At 39.5% G+C, this 16,878-nt stretch overlaps 1 protein-coding gene across 20 annotated transcripts in view; it reads right to left on the bottom strand.

Moving 5' to 3' along the window:
• Positions 1-16,878, bottom strand: part of FOXP1 (forkhead box P1) — a 523,713-nt gene that overhangs the window by 126,693 nt on the left and 380,142 nt on the right. For all 20 annotated transcript variants that reach the window (XM_075073243.1, XM_075073242.1, XM_075073252.1 and 17 more), the window contains one exon: positions 15,935-16,036. In XM_075073243.1, coding sequence (XP_074929344.1) covers positions 15,935-16,036 — 102 coding nt within the window. The remainder of the gene's footprint in view (positions 1-15,934; positions 16,037-16,878) is intronic.

Raw genomic sequence — 16,878 nt, 5'->3', positions numbered from 1 at the left:
CTAGGAACAGCTAAGATACTGCGCAGAACCCTCAAACTCCCAGGCCTCTGGTAGAGGACCCGAGGTTGAGGAAGACACATACCACCCATAGGGGTGAGAGGGGAATTTTTATATATATATAAAAAGAGTTCCACCTGCTCACGTGGAATTGGAAACCAAACAACAAAACACATTTGCAGTTGTCACTGTTGGTACAACACATCCACCGTGGGCCTCTCCCAGAAGACAAGAGTTTGTTTTCTCTTCTGCGGACACAACCAAGCGAACCATTCGAAGTGAATCCATTTTCCACGCAACAAGCTAAAGTGCCTTCAAAACACGCCTATGGAGATACCCAGCTGCTTATTTTTATGTTGTATAACTGCTCTCTCTTCTACTGTCTGTGATAGATAAAGTGAGTTAAATCATTTTAATTATATCCTGAATGCAAAAGACATTAATGCTCTTATACAAAAACAACACCCCTCCCCCAAACAAACAATTCCACAGTGATCTGAAAGAAATACACAAAAACTGCAGCTTGCAAGAGCGTCCCCACAGGGCTTTGAGGCCTTTCTTCCTGCTAGGAAGCCTTTGGTTTTGTTGTTTCTAAACAAGGGTAACACCACTGCAGTCACCTTCCACAGCAGTATAACTCCACTGATTCACCTTGCTCCTTTGTTTATTATAGTAGAGGGGTTAGTCTCACTGACACAGAGGAGGTAAAAACCTCATCCTTCCGTCCTCCTCTGATCAGATATTGGGAGAAGAATCAGAGCTACTGTCATTTGCCCTTTCCCACCTGCTCTTTTTCTCCTGTTGCAGTGAAACTGTAAACTTTTCTAATGAGTTACTTTATCAGATTTCCATTCCCCACTTTCTCTTTTAAATATTTATTCCGCAATAAAGTTTTATTACTATCAAGGAACGTTAGGGTTTCAATCTCATGTGGCACTGCTGTGTGCTTCCACCACTTGGAAAAGAGGAGCCACACAGTCCCTCAAATGTTGCTGTAAGTGGCATCAGAATGATCCCTGAAGTAGGGTCAGAAGTTAAAATAAATAGCTTTGTATCTGATGATAGAGGGATTGGCTGTAGAAGCCAGAGTAAAATGGGGCAACTTTTTAACCCAATCAACAAAGTGCTTATTGTTTCCATTCCAAGGCAAGTAAAATAATGATAAATATTGAGCAAAGTTAATCTGTATTTTAAGTATTTGAATAAACATACAGTTAAAAGTAAAATCAATGCAAGTTCTCAGACTTGCCAACTTTTATTTTACTGGCTCTTGCTCTGACATGTTTTACTTTAGGGGATTTTCTTTGTTCCCTTTGTGTCTTCTCTTGTGCAGTTCACACTTTCCTTCAAAGTCCCTTTCCCATAATAAAAGGACAAAACCAGAAAGAACTGCCGAGTGTACAATTAAATGTTGCATTTCAGTAATGATAATTCAGTTAAGCTCTGCAAAATCCAGTTTGCTTATCCAAATCTTGAGGTTCCTTTCTTTCTCTCTAACCATCTCTCCGTAACCATTCCCCAGATTCTCCTCACTTCTGGGATTCACATCTTACAGCAGCTCACCTCACAGATTATTATTAAACTAGCCACAGCAAACTTCCACCTTGTGAGCAGACTCTCAGCTTCTGCCCAAGCCCTCCTTTGGAGCTGTCTAGCTGGTGTGACAGCCAAGGTCCCAGGAATTCCCCAGACCATGCACAAAAAACATTCCCATTTAGGCAGGTGCCAGCAGAAAATGCATCACAGCCACGATCTTTACAAGGTATGGGGCCGTACTGAACCAATCGAACACTAGGAGATCCATGCCCACTTACCTGATGTGTGGTACATTGCCGACTGCCAGGATGCAAAGAAACTGCACTCAAACTGGCTGCAGCTTTTCCTAAACTAGTTCCCCTGGTTGATTTAGTTTAAGTATGGAGGAGGGCAGGTAGAAATAGGGCCTCCAAAAAGTTCTGAAAATTCCCTCTTTCAACCAGCAAATCACATTTTCCTTCACCCATGTAAAAGGGGGAAAAACGAAGACTTCTCACAATTGCCACTCCTCACCCGTGTGCTGTACCAGATTGCAGACAGTATCCTGCAACCTAGATTCCCCTCACAGTCTGAAACACATACAGTATTCTTCACTACCTGTCCTAAATTGCTGCGCAGTGTTAAGCAGCAGCTGCGTTTCACCCTAGAGGTGGCTGCATTTCCCTGGCAGGTAAAGCCCAACAGACCTCCAGTCTAACTCTCGGGGATCTTTGGAAGCTTAGGTAGTTATTGTGTATAAAGCATTTGACATCTCTGGATGACGGGTGCTGCAGAGGCATATTAATTATTATTACAGGATTAAATGTTTATGTTCAGGTTTGGATCAGAGCTTGAATGAATGCTCAAGCTGATTTTATTTTTTCCTGAACTGATTTGTCCATTTCTAATGCCAACACCCCAGTCAGCGATATAGGTTTTCACAGAGGGCATTAATTCTGCCTTTGATTTTAAGTAAAATTTTCTTCATTTGAGCATTATTATATTCTATATAATCAGGTGTAAGCATCATACAAATGGTATTGTGATCCCAGGAATGTGAATAAAGCTATGTAGGCAGCGAAATATTTATTTTCAAAAGTAATTTGTGCACAGTCTCAAAATGACTGCTGTCTACAGTTTTTCTGAAATATCTGCCCTGCTGTTCATAAACCATAAAATATAATCTGCCTTTTGTGGGACTCCAATTGGTAAATTATATTTAAAAAAAATTCAGATTGGCTACTCTCTGTTAGATGATGGGTAGTAAGACGGAACACAGCCAGTGCTACCTTAAAAGAACATTGCCCTAAGAGAACACACATCATATTAGAGTTAGGGAGCGTTATCATTTAACAGTCAAACCTGCCACAGTAATAGCATGTAGTCAACAAAAAGGTCTTCAAAAATTATATTTTTGCAAGGGTAAACAACAGTATTCAAATTACTGAACCAGAAGAGTGGATTCAGCTGTGCTAACTAGTGATGAACAAATCTCAACAGGTTTGCTATGGATGTTTATCTGAATTACTAGAGATGGCCAGAAAAATTTCACTGACCCTTTCTTTTCTAATGAAAGATGCGAACACATTACACAAAATGTTCACAATTTTGGGCACTTTGAATCACTCCTATTTAAAAGTTAGGCTGGAAAGCCTGAGAGAAGGTTTCTTGAAATATTTCTAACTTTGATTTGATCCATCTAGAAATTTACACCATGCTTTTCTCTGTGATGTTTAAGTCCCTGGGCTTGAAATAGCACGAGGGCAAGGACAGACATTCTCATGGTATTAGACACAATATGTGATACTTTAAAAAAGTTCTCGCCCCAGCTGAAACAAAGATTAACATGGGCCAAAAGGCAAGTTATGAATTTACTCAAATCTGTTCTTTCATCCCAATATCAGTCTATTTCTCTCAAGTTTCACATTGTGTAAATAGGTCTGGCACACAAGCCTGTAGAGCTAATGGTCCATCAATGATAATGAAGTTTTCAAATGGCAGAAATTCTTTGGAAAGTCGGATTTCTTCCTTGCCAAGGCACAATCCTGAAGGATCCTTCCACCAAGAAGGACATTGAACTGCTCAATCTGGCAACCGCTGTTACTGTAAAGAGAATCTCTCCCTTGCTCTCTCTGGCGAGCACTGAGATCAGCGAGATGCATCCTATCTCAACACACAATGAAGGAGAAAAGGAATACAAATAAGAGGCCACATTGTCATGTACTTTTGGTGAGCAACTGTGTATCTCATTTCAATATGCAATTAGCATGCTTCTGTGCAGATTGGGTAATTGTGCGCACAAATGATTAGATACGTTTTATGTATGAAATCAGGCAATTTGCATATGCAGTTGTGAAAAATGCAAGTATAGGCACAATTTTGCTGGTAAAATGTCAAAAAGGGTGGCCTTTTGGTGAAATGCCTGGACAGGAACTCGGGAGATCTTGGTTTAATATCTAGTCTGCTACAGATTCCCTGCGTGACCTCGAACAAATCACTTAAACTCTTTGTGCCTCAGTTTCTCATATTTCAAATGGGGATACTAATCCTTCCTTCGTCTGTCTTGTCTATATTGCGAGTTCTTCTTGACAGGGACTCTCTCTTCGTATCTGTACGTACAGTGCCTTGCACAGTGGAGTGTAATCTCATTTGGGGGCTTCTGGGTGCTACTGTAACATAAACAAACATAGAACCATAGAAATATAGGGCTGGAAGGGACCTCAAGAGGTCACGTAGTCCAGCCCATTGCACTGAGGCAGGACCAAGTACAGACAATCCCCGACAGGCGTTTGTCCAATCCATAGACTCATAGACTTTAAGGTCAGAAGGGACCATTAGGAATATCTAGTCTGACCTCTGCACAATACAGGCCACAGAATCTCACCCACTCACTCCTGTAACAAACCCCTAACCTACGTCTGAGTTACTGAAGTCCTCAAACTGTGGTTTGAAGACCTCAAGCTGCAGAGAATCCTTCAGCAAGTGACTTGTGCCCCATGCTGCAGAGGAAGGCAAAAAACCTCCAGGGCCTCTGCCAATCTCTTCATAACCTCCAATTAGTGAATAATAATTTAGCTCAAAGCTGCGTTGGATGACAACAGTGCAGAAAAGGATGTAAAAAATATGCAACCTGCCAATTAATCATGCAGGGGGCCTGATTCTGTTACTCTGGTGTATATCAGACAACACCCCACTAACAGCCCAGGAGTTACACTAGTTTAAAACCGATGCAAGAGACACATCAGGCCTAAGAAGCTAAATTCATCTCGGGTGGAATTCTTTTGACATCACAGTGCTCACTTGATGCGTCACTGCTTATAACTGGGATGAATTTGGCCCATGCTGTTTAGCTCTGTGTTGCACCATATCTTATTGAGGAAATCCAAATGGCAATGAAGATACATCAGAAATGCTCAATGCCAGGATGTGCCACCTAGATTAATAACTTAAATAGAGCAGCACATTATTTGAATTATATGATTTTAAAAAAGCCTGCTAACTGACAGAATTGGCAAGGAAGGTCAGTGTTGAGATCTAATAATCGTGATGGTATCACTTTAAATATCATCAATCAGTGTGTTCCACAGCATTACTTACACGGCACACATTGGCATATGGCGTGATCTATGGTACTGCAACATGACTCCAGAGATGTAACATGATAAAGGAGATTTCTGTGGGTGGCAAGCAGCACAAAGCTATGACCTCCACTGTACAGAGTGGACACCTCTGACTGTTCACACTAATTGGACACAGTTCTGCACAGCTCTCTGAAGACCCGTATGCTTCCTGGGACTTCTATCACATTCTATTACTTCACTTCAGAATATAATTTAAAAAACTTTTTCAACTAGACTAAGCCCAGGATGTAGATTTTCCAATTAGTCTCTGTTTAAACATCTGTTGGTAGACTGCATTTAACATTAGTTATTTGAGCAAAGCACAATTTGATTAGGCTGTCTGAAACCGAGCCAAAGTCTACAAAATAATAGCTCAATTAAATTTTGTTTTGCTTTCATTTGTCTTCTACTTTCCTGAGTGTGATACAGTTGCATATAATCGAGTAAACCAATTTCTCTCAGAATGTGAAAGCGAGGTGCCTTTTCCATCCTCTCTCAAAGTTTATTAAATAATCTATTCCATCTTCTCTGTTTTGTTGAACTTCATCCTGACTCAAAGTATGTTTCTTTACCGTGCTGTCAGTCTTCTTAAATTTTCTATATTTTCAATGATTTCAGTTTATGTGCCATTTATATCACACCTTACATAGATGAGTAATTTATAAAAGGCAGATTACATGTATTATGAATGTAAAAACATTTCAGCGGTGTAACTGTTTTCTTCATGTACACATTGTATGAAATATTTTGCCAACCTGACTACAGAATCATAAAACTGTCAAGTTCCACAGCCATTTTCAAAATGGCACTTCCAATTATTTCACTGGTATTAGTTTCTACTCATTCTTCAACGTTGCACTTGTTGCCCTGAAACTTCAATATTAGTGCTAGAGATTTAAACACATGAGACAAACAGCTGCTCTCTTCAGCTCAAACAAGTTAGATCAAAATGCCTTCTCTCTTATTTTTTTTCTTCCACAAACTGCCACAACTCAAGTATTTCTGGCAAAGTCTACAGTTTTAGTGCAAAATTTTGCTCTCTGATCCTTGCTGCAGATTTCTTATCAGCCATGCGGCATCTCCAGTGCATACTCTTCTCTTGTTCACCACACAGAGAATACCATAAAGGTCCACAGTGCAGATTGCAGAGGTGAATTTTGCCTTTAGAATTGAAAAAAAAGGTTTAATTGAATGTAGATTAGTGTATAATTAAAACTTGAAGAGAATATTAGCTTGTTCTTTAATATTTTTGATACGAGTACACCTTTTTTCTGATTTTGGAAAAAATCCCTTTAAATCTAAAAAACTTTTAATCAAGTGCATTTATTTTGCACGAGGTTTTTTTTTTCCCCCCTCCTTTCTGGAAATGTACTTGTTTCAAAATGTGAATACAAGAAGACACGTTGAAAATGTATTTGGCAGGATCTTCCTTACTGTGTGTTGCTGAAAGCTTTAAGTACACCACTGTATTGCTTAAATAGCTAAAAATCTAGTGCTTTAATGCAGATATGCCAGTGGCTCCTGAATTCTTAAGCTGAAATTTACCCCTGCCTGCCTGTTTCTGTAAAATGCAGCAATTTAAAATACTAATGCAACAAAATATTCCTAGAAACTAAGGCTGATAAAGTCCATGAAATTTCAGAATGGGATACGTCCTATTTAAAATGTAGAAAGCTACTAAATATGACAACCATCTGATGTATGAAAATTATTCAGAACCAAAAACAGACAGTCTGGAAATAGCTGGGATGACTTCATTTAGACAGAATTACCCCAATCTGTTTCTAATATACACAGTACACATAATAAATTTTTACAATATGACAAAAAAAACAAACTTAATAAAAGTTCCTGATCTTTTGTTACAAAAGCATGCTATAGCCATGATATGTTTATAATATTTTGTCCATGATATCATAGCTGAGTAACAAAAGCTAGGCAACACAGAAAACAGTTACTAGGTATGACTTCACCTCACAACTACCGTAATTACATCAATGCACACATTGCCTGAGTGTACATTTTCCAAACTGCTTTTCAGTGATTACATTTAACAATTACTTAAAGTGTGTTTGACTAATATTCTCCTTTTCTCCATCTCCCAGGCATCAGTTTGGAAGCTGGAGATTTCTATTACAAGGGCTATTCCCCCCCTTCCCCCCAATTATGCTCACACACATAGCAGGAATCATCTGAATGGATCTTATTTCCTTCATTCCTTGTTATTTGACAAGTGCTTGAAAACTCTTTTATATCTATTTATCTATCTGTAGGAAAACAGAAGACGTCTTATGGTCACAGGAGGTTTTGTTTTCTCCTTTCCAGGACCAAACTTTTCAAGCATAACCCACATGCACTGCTTCAATCTCTCTGTTTTAATATCTCAGTTGGCTTTCCTGCCCGGGCATCTTGCCAAGTGGACCGGACTGCCCCTCATTGTCACTTCTGTTCTATGGCACTTGCACCAACTGCTGTTATTTTAGGCTTCAGGAAATTTTCTAACCACTGGATAGGCTCCAGTACTGTGCATTAATAAGTTGCAGATTGGAGCACTGTAATGAGCATGTGTCAGAATAGTGCCATGGTTTGTAGCGGGGGGGGGGAGGGGGGGGGCAAAAAAACCCCAAAAGAAAAGGGTAGTTCAAAAACGCTGCTTACTCAAATTGACAGAAAAGTGACCTCTGCACTTCATCAGAAATTCCTGCAGACTTACAAAATAAAAGAGTTTGCTCACACACACACAGACTCACATGGAAAAATGGAAACAGTACATCATTTAACCTTAGGTTGCCCCCTTTATAACCACAGATGAATATTATGTGTAAAAACTCTAAATTAACTTAAGATGTATTAAAAAAGGCACCACTTCTGTTTTTGAGGTGATTTTTTAATCTCTAGATTTATTTTATAATGTAAAGAAAGAAATACTAGTAACTTCTGTAACTGGAATGTATCATTCTTGAAATCTGATTGTTTTGTATCTTCTGCATGAAGTTCACATAACTTCCTATACTTTACTTGCATTAGGAAATAATAAGCAAGCATCACTTACTCAAGATTGAGTCACAAATATTTGCTTATATTAACAGAACATGAACATCCATTTTACACAACTTTAAGAAACTGTGTTATGTCTTTGAACTCTGATTCACTGAGAAATTAAAAACTTTTGTTCTTTTAAAGGCAAAAAAGCCCCAGATGTATTACCTCCTTTCAATAACACTAGCTCCCAAATATAACTCTCCTCTTAGTGATCCCTACACAATAGATTTCTTTGCTTAAGGAAATTACTTTTCAAATTTTGCTACACTCAGTGCTAGGTAGTTTTAAATTTCGATCTTTTCACATCCTTGAACTCTCATCAACATTTTTTCCAGACTGTGTCAATAAAATTGATTACTTGCAGTTCCGAATTCTGTTCTGCACATGGAAATAAATCCATTTGTTTTAAAGTATTTTCTGAAGAAAGAAGAACTTAGCAATCCTATCCACAATATCTAAAAAAGCCAAACCCCAACCAGACAAAAGAAAGTAATGTCCTGATTTTAGCATGCTGGAAATAGTGACTAAATTGCTGATACACAGATCATGAATCTCACTGTTGCTGGGCTGACTGATATATCTTCTTGTGAGATATTAATGATCCAAAAAGATCATTTCTATGTTCATTAATACATTACCAATTCAAACTTGCTGTACCTAAAACACTGTACTATAGCTCAAAAGTGCCTTGATAGCTATGTTGTGATCATATTGGTAAGGACCCCTAGCTATACCATTGTTGAGATGCCTCATACCTACAAGCAATCTGTTGCTTTTACAAGTTTAATCTAGGTATTAAGGAGGTGACTGTGGAACCATGTCGATATAACATCTTCAACCCAGCTGTACATCATATAAACCACTATAGGTGGTGGCAGTCTCCCATGATTCCTAGCAGTAGAGCATACCTTTAACTCCCTAATCTGTAATACTACAAAATACTGCTCTCATTTTTTTCCAAGACACAAGTGGACTATCAGCAAGGGTCCAACTGTGTTATTCCTAATTACCTTTTTTTCACTCTTGATCCTGTGGCTCTCATAATTAGTTACCTGGGGCTGCAATCCAATTTGAAGTGATGACAGGAAAGTGATCCATGAAAAAGTAATAAGTTAAATCCAATTTCAGCCTTCCTCTAATTAAATGCACATGGAACTAATGACTCAAACCCTACCATTTCAGTGATAATGGTAATTAGCGAGGTGGGAGTCACTCTCTTTTTTCAACACTGTAGGTGTAAACCACGAGGTAAAATGGTAGGAGCACTCTTAATTACACATGTCATTTTGTCAGCAATTTACACATTTCTGACCAGTCAAGAATGTTTCATTTGTTTTCTTCTTCCATGATGTTTGTAACAAACTCCAAGCCATGTTCTGACACATAGTTAGCCCTAGCCTTCTCTCTAAACAATCAGGTGAAAAAAAAAAAAAATCACATTTTAAAAAAACAATCCCACAGATGTTTAACCTACAAGGAGAAAACCTGTTAAAAAAATGATCTCAGGGTGGTCTAATAGCACAGAGGACTGGGAATGAGGAATACCAGCTTTTACTCCTGACTTTGCCTCTTAGGATAGGTCTATACTGCAATTAGAGGGGTGATTGCAGCACAAGTACACTTACCAGAGATACCTGAGCTAGCTAGATTAAAGCTCTCAATAGCAGTGAAGCTGGGGCAGCACAGGTTAGCGGCTCAACTACAAGCCCACCAGGGAGTTTGGGTCTGTACTCAGCTGGCCAGCCCATTCTTCCACAGTACTGGTACCCGAGTTACCTGAGTTAGCTTTAAACTAGCTATGTCTATCTGGGCTGCAATCACATCTCCCAACTGCAGTGTAGACACACCCTAAGTCACTCTGTGGCCTTGGCCCACTCACCATCTCTATGCCTACGTTTACCCATCTATAAAACGGAAATAATACTTGCTGGCCATACTCCATGTTGCCAAACTCTCACAATATTGAGTAGTAGTAGTATTTATTACTTGCATTACCACAGATCAGGACCCCATTGTGCTAGGTACTGTACAAACACAGTTTTCCTAATAATTCCACCTGCTAGAGTCACATAATTACATGAAAAATCACAGCTTTCATTTAAGAAAAACACAATTTGCTAGCCCCCCTGGCTGGTAATAGAGCTGGAATAAGGTTAATCATAAAGGCTCAATAACCAGACACAAACACACACACGACCCTGTGTTTATTTTATCAAATGAAAGGAGTTATTAAGTAACCAATGAAGGCCAGCAAAAAAAAACAATAGATACAAAATGAAAAATTCAAATGGAGGTTACTGAAATTGTTACTAGGAAAACCATTTAAACCTTGCAAGGGTAAAATCCTGGCCCTACTGAAGTCAATGACAAAACTACCATTGACTTCCACGTGGGGTCAGGATTTCACCCCAAGTCTGTAAGTGGATGCAATGTAGATTTAAGAATTACAAATAAATACATTTCTTAAAAAAAAACAAAACCAGTTTCTCCTTTATTTAACTGCTAAGACCTGAGATCAGGGATCTCTGTTTATCACTACTTAAATGTACCATTACTACATAAAATGTATGCAGATCCCTAGGCTGTTAGTTATGCCAACTGTTGCACACGAAACACAGAACTCTGCACAAGGGTACAATTATTCTTCACTTCACCTTTAACTGCATAGTGAGTCGCCAGTTACGTTTCTAATTTCATTAAAAAAAATTAAAAGGAAAATGCCCTTAAAATTTGTAAGCGCCTATAATTTCACACTACTGCTGATTTCTACATCACATCTTGTGTTTTTTTGCTCTTGTTCTTATCTATTTCTTATGATATTGATAAGTACCACCAACATGATATATCTTGTAGCATTAAGCTAAACAAAAGAACAGCCTAAAGCATGTTATATATAGCACCAAACAGGAATGCTAAGGTGAAAAACTGCCCTAACCAAAAAATCTGCCAAATTCTTAATAGAACCCTTCACCATCAACGTAAAAAAAAATTCAATCTTGGTAAATCTCACAAGTTTTTATCTACTACATAACGATTACCATTTACTCTGAAAAAATGCATCATCTTATCAGTTTCAAACGCAAAATCCTGCCCTGAACTTTCTAAATCCATTTTAAGCCATTATGTCCAACTTTCAATTCAATGTAACACACGACATTTACTACTACTTTTTTTTTTTAAAGAATATTTTTAGCATTGCCAAAATATACATGCACTTTTACTTTCTTGGGAGAAAATGCATCTCTTGATTTGTTTCCAATGTATGTACTCATGCCAGCAACTAAAATGCTTAAAGAATAATCACCAAGAGAACCAGCAATTAAACCTGCAAATTTTCATCAATAGATAATCTATTAACATACAAGTAAATTTGTCTTGGCTGGGTAAAATGTATGAATTCTCAGGGCTCTCAGCATATATGGATGGCTCAAATAATTGTTTCACATATTCAAGGGAATATGGCATCCATGGCAAGTGCTTGTAAGATTTGCCCCTTCCTCACCTAATTTTGTGGTTGTGAATTCCACCTCCAGCAATTGCTGGTTATTAAATCCATTCCTTAACTTTTGTTTTCTTTTGTTTGTATCATCAGGCTGTGAAACTGGAAGTCACTGCCAAATATAAGGCAAGGAAGTGTGAGATATGCTCAAAATATGAGTCATAGTATATTTGGAGATTTATTTTTTTTAAACTATGAGAAGAACACATCATCCCTTCTCTATCCAAGTTCTCATACACCAAACGGTCTAAAATTTGCTAAAACAGATCTCTGGCTGTAGTGATTGAGGTCAAGATATATTGAAAATTATCAGTGTAAAACATGCTTTTGCATGAAAGCTATTCAAGGTATGATATCCTAATGAGACCATAGAATGCCAAGGTGTATTTAAATGCTCCGGCTATTTTATCAGTGAATCACAAGGTATATGAGAAATGATTCTCAGCAAGGTGATTACAATTAGCTTCATAGCACTGTACTAGACTAAATTTTCCACATCTGTTTGTGCCAGTCCAGTTTACCTGACAACGCCTGCCAGCCAGTATTAAATTAGAGAGCCTGAGACTGAGATTTCACTTAGCAGTATTCTGCAGCAACCATAAATTGTATGCGTATGAACTACATTCAGTATTCCTGTCAAGCTGGCCTAACCCTCCTGCCTGTCAACTCATGAACTCTAGGGTGGGCAGGGCCACAAAGGATCTTATTAACAGAACCAACATTCTAGATTAACTTCTTCCCTTCCCCCCTGTTTCATAGAAACAGAGCTCTAGACAACACGCATCAAGGCATTTTTCAGCAGTGCCCTTGCCAAGCATGTAAAAAAGCAGAGAAAAGAAATTTCTATAGTATTCTATAATGGACAAAAATAAGTAACATCCAGTAAACACTGTACCTATCCAAAGAGATTAAAGTTTATGGTCATTACTAAGTGCAAAGACAACTTGGTTCATTATTTAAATAAACTTTCTAAAATGGGCACATTTTTGGAATGGAAACTAAACAGGTTGATTTTGTAAACTGTATGACAGAAATATCTCTTATTTAGAACAATGTGATCAGGCAGATGATGATGATGATGGTGTGTGTGTGTGGGGGGGGGAGTGGTGAGGGGTGTGTGTGTTTCTCAATAATCTCAAACCAGTGCTCTAGGGTTGATGTTTTTTTGTTTTTTGAAATAATACATTCTCATTTTACCAAAGCACTCAGGGTCTGTTTTATGCAAGAAGACTTGCAGTATGTTTAAGACTGCAAAAGCTCCAGGAGTGAGGCAAAAAAGAATGGGCAGTCATTTAAATCAGTGAGTGACAGGCTGGGCCAGCTCTCTGTATACATTAATAAATTAGAATTTTAATTGTGTCTCTGACTGCCGGAGCTGCTCCAGTACTTTAATATGTACCAACAATTGGCTATGTTATGGAATCTGCAATGTGGCCTTCACTATTGACCTCTGCAACACAATTCCCAGTCTGACTACGGAAACTGTTTGGTTTGATCCTTTCAACTTATTTGAATCCTGACAAATAAGCTCACAGCTGAAAGGTCAACACAGTCATATTTCATCCTCTGGAGCTATTCTTAAGACATCTGCACAACAAAGCACTTCTTTTACTACCTGACACTGGACCTGACCAGCACAATATCTCATTAAAAATGTCCCCAGTGGAAGAGTCTATTAAAAGGCTATGGATTTACCAAATAAAATGTTTTTGGAAGTGTTAATATAACAGTTTGGATTAGAGTGCTCCGCACTTCCAATAAAATGTGTATTTGCCCATTTACAAAACGATTGATACTTTCCAAAGTAATAATAGTTTAGATATAGACTGAGCACAAGGTTGGGAGCCAGGAATTCATGTATCCTAATCCCACCTCTAAAATTTCCTTCTGTGATCTTAAGCACATCATTCAACCTGCCTGCCTCAGTTTCCCCATCCAACACCGTGATAATGGTATTTACTTATTGGACTATCCTCCTGGAGATGTTCTGGGGATTCATATTTACAAACCGCTTTGAAGATAAAGTCACTACTTAAATGCTACAAATTACCATTACCACACCAAATTCTTCAGTTAAAACTTAATGCTTACTCAGGCAAAACCCCCACTGAATGTATTGGAAGTTTGAGTAAGGACTGCAGAATTTGGCCCATAAGCTTTATTTTCCAGGTCTGCAGAGATGCCATATTCTACGTCAAGTTTAAAGACAACAGAATCTCTACTAGGGGAAGAAAAGAATCTGAATCACATATACCCAACAAAAGGCAAGAGAAGAACTAATGCTGTCAGAGAACTAGGGTTGATAGGGAGAACAACTCAGACCAGAGTTTGACAGTGCACTATGGCAACAGAAACAAAAAAACAAACGAAAGACCAATATAATTTTGGGCTACAAAAGCAGAAGCATCAGAGCACAGAACAGTGAGAAAATAGCCCCTCTCTGGAGGACGCTGATGTGACTTCACTGAACTCCTGCATTTGTTGTGGACATCTCATTGCCAGAAATACATTGAGAAACCAGAATTCAGCAGGGAACAACAAATGTTATAATAACTAATATATAAGAAAAATGATCAGGGGTGTGGAAGGATTTATTAGAACAGACTGAAAGAATGTACAGTTGGGCAAAAGAGACAGCTATGTAGGGGACATGGTAACATCTACACATTTGAAGAATTTGAACACGAAGAATGAAGAGGAATTGTTTAGAGCAGCAGTTCTCCAACTTCAGCAACCCGAGGACCCCCATTTTGATGTAAAAATTTTCAGGGATCCCCAAGCCTCCCTGTTCTGCCCCAGGCCCTGCCCCCACTCCACCTCTTCTTCCAAAGCCCCACCCCTGCCCCACCTCTTTCTGCCTTCCACTCACTCCATCCTCCTTCCCTCCTTTGCTCTCCCCCACCCTCACTCACTTTCACCAAGCTGGAATGGGGGTTGGGATGCAGGATGGACTGCGAGGTGTGGGCTTTGGGAGGGAGTTTGGGCACAGGTTCTGGGCTGGGGTAGGGAGTTGAGAGGGGGTGAGGGGCGGCGCTTACCCTGGGCAGCTCTTGAAAGCAACCGGAACATCTCTCAGGCTGCAGCTCCTAGGCAGGGAGGGAGGGGGGCAGGAGGTCTCCACGCGCTGCCCCTACCTGCAGGCACCGTCTCACAGCTCCCATAGGCTAGAGCTGCAGAGTCAGCGCTCGGGATAGGGGTGTCATATGGAGACATAGCCCCCCACACCAGGGGCTGCAGAGACGTGTCGCTGCCCCCGGGAGCGGAGCGGAGCCAGGGCAGGCAGGGAGCCTGTCTCAGCCCTGCTGCCCCTCCAGAGGGGGAGGAGTTGACCATCAGGGCCATAGACCCCCTGGAGTTCCTTCAGGGACTCCCAGGGGTCCGCAGACCCAGCTTGAGAAACACTGGGTTTACAGTGTTACACGGACTGCAGTTTAGACAAATGGGATGAAATTAAGAAAAAGATAATTTAGGAACCAGGGAATACTTCCTAAGTGTCATGTTATGTTATAGAATAGTATTCTAAGGAGAGTGGTGAAAATCCCACTGTTACTTCAGGCTTTTAAATACTAGAACGGCAAAAACAATAGGAAATGTAATGTAGGGAACGATCCTATATTGTCATTAACCAGATGACCTATTTCATCTCTCATATCTCTAGCTCCCATAATTTAGCCATCCTGGTAAGTAGGCTACATCCAAAATGACACATTTATGCATAAATCTTTTATTTGGACATGGTCTATTGATTTTAGCCTTCTGAATTTGTAACACCACCACAAAGTCTAATAACATTTAGGCTTCCTAAAGAAGCTGCAAATATATAACCCCTGTTGGGGCTGTGCAGCCCAAAATACAGTAAAAAAAATGATGATATGATATCATAATGGTTTCACAGTCCGATGGTTTGGGTGAACATGGAATGTAAATGGAACAGTCTTCAAATAAAAATGTTCAAGTCTTACAACAATAACGGACCAGTAAAACAAAAAAAATCATTCACTTTTGCGATAAACCTTCTCCACCAACTCCAAATAAAGACACGTTGTCAGGGTATATGTCTACATTATGGGTGAGATTTTGAAAAGCACCCAGCCATCACTCTTTGCCAACTGACGCCAATGGGCTTTGACTTCATTTGAAGCCTATTAGGCCAAAGCAAAGAACGTTGGCAATCTCAGCCTAAATTAATAGATTACATTGTTCCTTATCTTTAATTAGCAATCTATTTGCATACACACACACACACACACACTTTTCTTACCTGAAGGGCTGCTTGTTTGTCATTCCTCTTGGGTGACTTTAATCCACTAACTTGTTGCTGCTGCTGTTGCTGCAGTAGAAACTGTCGTGCTACCTGCAGTGCCTGGAAGAACAGAATTTTAAAAATTGAGTTTGCACAGTACAAAATTTGGGAAGCTGTATGTATAGTATTTGATCAGGACATCCCTTTGAACATCAGACATTGATCTACTCCCAGAAGCACACTCACCAAAGAAATCCTGAGGCATGTGTGCGCTCATACTACAGTGGCTTCCATTAAAAATCTGAGCACTCACACACAATGTTGTGACATACCAGTTATCTCCCATTTTAACCACAGGGAAATACGAAAATAGTGGAGTTACTGCTACTATGTGGTAACTGTGGGTAACTGCTGATTTTTCCATGTTGACTACTGTAGATTTATCTAACTGTATGTAGCTGGAAAAGCCCAGACATCCATCAGATTGGCTTGGATGTTGGGTCCTGGGAAAATGGCTTACTATAAAGATTTGGCAGGCTTCATACTTTTTTTGTTCCTGTTATGGTCTGGAGTTTCTACAGCAAAGCAGAGCAGTTAACTGGATTGTCCCTTCTAGGAAGGGTGTTAACACATATGCTGTGGGTCATGATAACTGGTGCAATCCTCCTAGGGCCAGAATAGGCAAGAGAGGTTTCTGGAAAGTTACCACAGAAGGAGCAGCCAGAGGCAGTGGCATTAGGCAAACGAGATGCAATACAATAAAAGGAGGCATTCAGGCTCAGGAGGCCCTGCTTTTTAATGTCAATAATGCTTCTTTCTAAAGGCTCAGTTGGTAGTGGGAGCCATGTGAAGGTAAGGGGGAGAGAGGGCAGAGAAAAAATAGCCCAATGAGAATGTGCTGTATCCCTTGCATCCAAAGAGTCTGACGAGATTGTGATACATCGACTACAGAGCCCACGAGC

Source organism: Chelonoidis abingdonii, chromosome 17, assembly GCF_003597395.2.
Source record: "Chelonoidis abingdonii isolate Lonesome George chromosome 17, CheloAbing_2.0, whole genome shotgun sequence".
Lineage (NCBI taxonomy): Eukaryota > Metazoa > Chordata > Testudines > Testudinidae > Chelonoidis > Chelonoidis abingdonii.
This window is presented reverse-complemented; position numbering and strand designations above follow the sequence as displayed.